The 7,310-nt window shown below is 39.5% G+C and overlaps 1 protein-coding gene across 1 annotated transcript; it reads right to left on the bottom strand.

The window, feature by feature from the left end:
* Positions 1–3,854: 3,854 nt before the first annotated feature.
* Positions 3,855–4,322, bottom strand: LOC108034407 (uncharacterized). The gene has a single exon (XM_050885963.1). It carries the CDS (start codon positions 4,230–4,232, stop codon positions 4,026–4,028), a length of 207 nt encoding a protein of 68 aa, XP_050741920.1. The 5' UTR covers positions 4,233–4,322; the 3' UTR covers positions 3,855–4,025.
* Between the last annotated feature and the right edge of the window lie 2,988 nt (positions 4,323–7,310).

Below are 7,310 nucleotides of genomic sequence, written 5' to 3'. Positions count from 1 at the left end.
GCAAAAGAAATAAAATTTGGAAGAAACACAACGTTAAAATATTTATTTAAAAAATATTTTACAAAGATTTTACATGGCACATTTTACCTTTACTCTACTTTACATTATAAAGCAGTTCAAACACTGATCGCGTAAAAGCTCTCTGCCTTAGCTTTTTCAAGCAGTGCAACCGTTAATTTTTTGATTTTAATTTCAAATTAATTTTGCTTTTTCGTTTTGTACTATATCTGTACTTATATTTTTTGCTAGTGACCCATCAAAATATTTGTAGAGGCTTTCGAACCCGATAACTGAAATGATTCAGAATATTTTACATCCGTTTTGGATCCTAGAAATTTGTATTATCAAATAATTACGCCAATTTCACAACGTTTTTGCCAAGTTTTACCTCCTAAAGTTTGAACGAATTATTTGTATCTTAAGTTTAATTTTATATCGCTTTCTAAATTTTGAATTCTTAAAAAGTTCTACAGCTGAAAATTGTTTAGGCTTATACTTTTCTACTTTATTTTTAGATGACTAATTTTTTGAACAAGCTCCCAAAAATTTAAGAAACAACTCCCCGAAGAATTCTCGCCACCGTTGACCTCCTGGAATTTTCGTGACGACGCATATAGCTTTTCCTTGCACTTATGTATTGGAAAATTACCAGCTGTTTTCGCGAGTGGCGCCTTCGATAATCAACTGAAATCCAATCCGCTTTGTGTGGCCCAGCCAAACCCGAGAACAAAATAAAATCAACAAAACCAAGCCGCCAACTCGACTCGCCTTAATCGCTCAATGAGTCCCATGAAAACGCACACTCATCAGAAAGTCAGCGAAACGCCTTTTATTCAAGTATACATTCATAATTTATTAACTAATAAATAACGCAGTCGAAAATAACCAGGCCAGATGGGGGATCCAAAATTAAACCTGCCACAAAGGGGGAGAAAGGTGGGATTGATTATTATTGATTGGGGAAGGGGACGAGGTGGGATGGTGTGGGATCTGATGGGATGCCGGGGAACATGCTTATCAGGCGGTTGCCTGCTCCTCCTCCGCCGCTGCCCGAAACTGTAAACGGTTCCGATTCCGATGATTTTTCGCCTTGGTACACCTAACCTCTTATAGGCTATGTCTGATCGGTTTCGAATGCACAGACAAAGCCTAGTAGAGGCTAGATTTAAAAGGAAATCTGCACTTAGAAGGGTACTTGTGTTCGTTGGTAAGCCAGTTTTTGATTTTTTTTTTATTATTTCCACCGAATTTTCTATAATAAAACCGAAGTAGTCGAAGCCGCTTTCTTTGCATTGCTCGGAATCTGGATTTTTTCGCTTGCCGTCTTAATTTATTAACTTGTTGCCGCCGTTTCGCATTTCGTGTTTTGCGTACAGTTCATGTTGGATCTGTGGCTCGTTTCGTACTTTTCTTTAATATAAAACTGCCACGTCTTTCACTCGCGACTTTCACTTTTGTGGGGCTCGTCAAGAGCCAAATTAATTGCAAGCCAGTCGAAAATTTATCAGCGGGCGATTGTCGAGCGCCCAAATGGAACGGCCGCCGCCTCGCAACTGATTGTGCGCCGAGCGGTACGACTATATAGAGATCCGTGGAGTGGAGAGCTCTTTGGGGAGCACGCCCAACAACATGAATGTTTGTGCATTTAAAGTTCAAGTTCAAAGTGGCGAGAATGCGAATTAGAATTCCTGCTCGGGCGGTACGGCTTTCAAAAAAAAGAGCGAAGATTTGAGAGGGAAGAATTGAGAGCGAAGAATTGAGAGCGAAGAACGAAGAGCGAAGCGTGTGGCCAAGTGCACGTACACCGCGAAACCCAAGAGATCGCTGTCTACACGGGGAGAAAATCTCATAAACCCAAGATCAAGCCTTTCTTATCGAGTAACTTATTATAATAAAAAGATTATAGGAACAATCCCTTTTCTCTAACGGCTATAAAAATGTTGCCATATCTTTAAAATACATTATCTTCAGCACTTTTCCATCTATTAACCCCACTTCTAACCTTATCATATTTAACACTCATCACCTTAATAGGTATACCCTCTACACTGGCTATCTTATAAGACTTCAAAGTGCCAGTTTTAGATAGTTGAGCTATTATTACTTATATATTTAGAACAGTCAAGGTATAATAGTGTTATACTGAAGCGAAGTCTTCAAAAACTTAGATTTTTACTTAGGTCAACTAAAGTTTGCTAAAGATTTCTTAAATACGTTAAGTATAGGTGTTTTTATAATGGTAACGAGCATCTAAAACTCGTAACCCCCTTCCTTCATAGCAAATGAATTAGATCGCGTTGGTTCGCTAGTTTTTGCGGTGTAGTGCTTTCTATTTTTGACCGGCTTTTGGCTCTCTTCTCTGCGATTCTCACTCTTCGGGCCTGCGAATAGACGAAACTAGCGCTAGTTTCTCCCCTCTCTGTGTGTTGTGCTTGTAGATTTGGGGGCAAAAAGTAATCCATGTCAGTAGAACACTTTCGATTTTCTTTTTTTTCGCTTTTGCGGGCGCGTCGCGTTCCTGTTTTTTTTTTGCTCTTTTTCTGCGCTAATTGTTTGATACTATTTTCGATCGTGCTGTTGTGGGCTTTAATTTCATTCTGTGTGTCTTGCTGCCAAACTTTCACTTTGCGGAGCCAGAATTGTGAATTTCACTAGAACTTTGGGTTTTTAGGTATTTTTTATTTTTTGCGGGTCCTTGGGGCTTTCGTTTTTCAGCTGCTGCCACCGATCTCGACACTTGCACAGTTTTGGTTTTAATAAACCCGAGTACGAAGTGATTTTATGCTTTTATACTCTCGGCTGCGACGCCGGCAGCGCAGTCGGCGTCCATGGCGGCCATTGCGTGCATATACATGTATATATACTTATGTATATATATGTGCTCGTGCGTGGCTGAGTGTGTGTGCGATCGCTTCATTTTATTATTTTGTTTGACTTTTTTATATGCGAGAAAAGTACGAAAAGTAAGGCGATCGGAACGAACGGCGGCGGAATGAGCATTTTGCATCGCCCGATCGCCGCTTTATATACTTGCCCGGTCCCCGCCGCACACCAACACACCCTCGCCGCGTCGCGCATTTGAGTTACTTGGGGTCCTCTTGCGCACACATACATGCGCGAGCAGCGTTCTTTTCGGGGCTCCACTTACACCCATACTCGCGCACCCTTTGTTTTCCTTTTGGGCGACCCACTCGCACACACACGGCCGCCTTTGGGGCGCTTCCTGCAGACTGCACCGCCCACTCCTTCCCCCTCCCCGAGCGCTCACACACACACAAGCAGATCGCCTCCATCCGCACTGGCGGTCAAGATCTTAAGACTCTCACTCAAACTTAAGGATCCTTAAAAAGAAATATACTAACTGATTTTGTATAAAGAAAACAATTTTAATTTTTGATTTCGTTTTCAAAAGTATTTTATTATTTTCAAAAGTAAAAATAACTTTATCGTTTTAAAGTTTTAATTTCTTGTATAAAGAAAACAATTTTAGTTTTTGATTTTGTTTTCAAAAGTATTTTATTATTTTCAAAAGTAAAAATGATTATAAAACTTTAATTTTATGCTAAGTTCTTACACAGTGCAATCGCTTTTCTTTATTTTTTAAAATGTATAAATTTTATTTAAAGCGCTATACTTACTTATGATAAGTAGATAAGATACATAAATGTGGTTTTTAAAAGACCTAAATCCTAAGCTTAAGAGAAAAATTTAAAATAGTTTCGATACTTATTTAAAATATAATAATACTTTTTCTTTTGATATTTTTTAAATTTACATAGTACGCCAATGCTTTAAAATTTAAATTTAAATAATGTTTTAATCTTAAACTTAAACTTATACGTAATTATCCCCTGTTCCTAAAATACAATGACCTTTAAGATTATGGCAAGGAAACATTTATATTCGGCTGGAACAGAAATACATGTAACTAAAAAAGATGTGCTACAAAAAAGGACTATCACTGCTTGTAAGAAATTTTTTTATATTCAGATGGGTCTTAACTTTAGGCCCAAAACTAATCTCAATCAAAACGGATATCTCATGAAACTATTTTTATTGAAATTTTCATTTCGTTGCCTTTTCTTAAGTTGAGCATCAGGCCCACTTTCTTTCTGAAAAGTTTCTACGATTTCGACCCCCACTGTAAGCCCCCAGACGCGTCGCTGCCGCTGTCTCCTTCTCTGCAGGCCGAGTTTTTGCCGCTGGGTGTTGTCTGCCTTGTTGTTTCGCATATTTTTCGGCTTGCATTTCTCGCCGGCCACTTTCCCCTCTCCGAGGGCGCAAATTAAGTCCGAGTCATTAAACCGGTCAACTGAAATAGCGTGGCATCCAAGGCTCGGGACCAGCTCGCAGGGGAGTGGGCGACAACAGGAACATCTTGATCACTTGTGGTCACTTAAACGCTTTGTGCAGGGGCCCGAAGTTATTGACCGACTTTGGTGTAATCCGACCGCCGATCGCCGCTGACATTCAATGCTCTGCGAGGGAATATGGCACCATCTGATGAATGCACCAGATGAGCGGAAGACCTAGTCGTTCACACTTGAGGGGATGGGTTTTTTCAACAACGGATGAACTGCAATCATGATTTGCTAGTTCACTAGGGAAGAATTCACTTTATTCACCCAATTATTGGGTGAGAACTAGGGCAAAGTATCTTTGTATCTTCTGTAAGGAGGCCATCATGTACAGGTTAGTTTTTAAGAATGTCCCACCTGATATCATCAGTAGCCCAAAATTATGTCACCAGACATACAGGTAACATAAGCCCCGAATTCCAAGATTGCACAGCTGCAATTAATCAGTTGATCGATTCCATATACACACCATCGATATTATGACTGGGCTGCCACTCAGCCTACTTAAATGCAAGTATTGTCGGGTCCCGAAAAAGCAAGAATTGATAAATTAACTTGAACCCTCCATACACGCGCAGCCGTTAATTATACGCCGTGTATATCAGTCGACGTTCCTGCTTTTTTGCGCCTTTTGTTGGTCGTCGAGTGCCTTTTTCGTATTTGTTGTATTCTTATTCTGGCGGATGCAATGAACTCGGCTTGTTTATTTAAAAATAAAAATACAATTTGCAAAAAAGTAAAGAACGTCGAACGAAAATCGAATCAACAAACAAAAGGAACTCTTTGTTTATGGCACTGCCAACCTGTGCTCGTGCTCAGAGGTAGATAGCAAGAACATTTTTTTTTATATTATAATTATTATAACTAAAGTAAAAGCAACTCTAGTTAGATTTGTTCTTGTTCGAGATTTATCGGCTTGTTAGAGGCTCTGTTATAGGACTTAACATTTCAGGGATGCTCAAGAATTCGCGTTCTGGCAACCCCTTCGAATTCCGCCCCTGACCTTGTGGGAGAGTGAGTGAGATAGCCGGCTGCTATCTCTGTTGCACACAAATGGGGCCGCAAATTGCAATTTCGGGTGGCGATTGTAGAGAGTCGGGTTCATTGGCTTCGTGTAGATTTTATTTATCAGTTGAAATATTTTGCTAACAAATTGCAGTCAATGACATTCAGCTCACAAGCGAGCGCACACTCATGCAGGGCGGATGTGGCACTAGCTCTGTCTCTTTCCCCTGCGTGGGGGAGGAGGGCTCGGCCAGGAGGCGACGGAGGAGCAACTGAGATGGCGAACAGGTCACGCAAGCGCACAACAGTTTATTCATCTCTCATCTCGCCGAAATGCGCAGCAGCGGAATCGACAAAGTTTCCGAAGCCCCATCGATAAAGTGGAGATAGAAGACTGTCTTCTGCACACTTGTGCAAAGCTTCAGGAGCAAGAACCAGCATAAGAAGATCAAAAACAAGGGCACTCGGCGAAAAAGAGTTATGATAAAGGATGATGTGGTGCCAGATATGTAGTGATTTATTTTAAAAATTAAAAAGAAACCATCCTTTTTATCACTAACAAATGTAAAAATAAAAATAACTTATTCTTTATAGAAAAATATATTTTGGTTATACTAACAATATGGTTTAGTTTTTAAAGCTTTATAACAGAACCAACATGGAAAAGGTTTCAAGGAAAGGACTTTAGGACAATATTATAAATTCTGATTTATTTTAAGTGAAGTTCCTTTAAAATCGGTGTAGATATCGGCAATATTGCGAAATCGATAAATATTTTACAAAACTGAAGATCTTTTTAGGATCGGTGTACATATTGACAATATTTCTATTGATGATACATTATTATTAAGATCTTATTTCTCTTCGTGCAGCGGGCTTTATTTTTCGGGTTTCTGTTTGTCCAGAAAAAGATGACGAAGGGCCGCATGCGGCTGCGGGGCAGCGGGGGCGGTACGACTGCAAAATTGTTTAATTATAAAATGTAAAAAACGAAGCGAGCTGAGAGAGAGAGCGGGAGAGAAGACAGAGTAGAGGGAGATACGTGGAGCGAGTGAGAGACGGAGATAAAGTTTTTGTTGAAGGACACACACGGTCTTTAAAAGTGAGTAATGCACTGAGGTTGTTGACTCTGTGGCCATCTCGCTCGCTCCTCCGGCTGCCATCGTCGCCTTCGCCTTGTGTATTTTTATTTTTATTATTTTTTATTTTTTATACACATTTTGCACTGTCCACTCGGCTTGTTGTCGTTGTTTTTGTTTACGCTGCTGCTGCCGATATTGTGCTCCCTCTATCTGTGTGTGTGCGAAGAATCTTTTGTTGTGCGTTTTTATTTTTCGGCATTGCCTGTGTGTTGTGCAAAGTCAAAGTGATTAAACTTTGTGCGCAATTTATTTTGCATTCACCACAGCAGCAACAACAAAAACAGCAGCAGCTTAGCCGAAAAAACAGGCACGAAATTATTGTTTAATGCTAATTTAACACACGTCAAATGTGGAATCCAAAAAGCTGGCTGTCAAAGTGGCGTTTACAGGTTCTCGCGCAGTCGCCAGGTGAGATAAGCGGTGTGATAAGCGTACACCGCGGCGAAAATGGCCCCTTTACCGCTAATTTCTCCCATAAAAATGCCAGCCTTAATTTGGGAAATAAATTCACAAAGGGGGTACAAAGTTCTACGGAAATAAAGTACAAGGAAAGCATTGAAAGCAAAGTGTTTTAAAGGTCAACGAATCTTAAGGAATTTGGAAATGGAAGTGCTTTTTTATTTATTATTACTTATTATTAAAATTTTGGTTTAAATTTAAAACTATCTTAAAATCACTTTAAAATGCGTCTAAAAGTATACTTCAAAAATTTTTTGTTATAACATTTTCGGTTCTTTATTTCACTGCATACTTTTAGACACCTTTATATGTATGGAATTATATTTTATGTAAGAACTAAGATTGA

Source organism: Drosophila biarmipes, chromosome 3L (assembly GCF_025231255.1).
Source record: "Drosophila biarmipes strain raj3 chromosome 3L, RU_DBia_V1.1, whole genome shotgun sequence".
Taxonomy (NCBI): domain Eukaryota; kingdom Metazoa; phylum Arthropoda; class Insecta; order Diptera; family Drosophilidae; genus Drosophila; species Drosophila biarmipes.
Note: the sequence above shows the minus strand (reverse complement) of the source record. Positions and strands in the feature narration are given on the sequence as shown.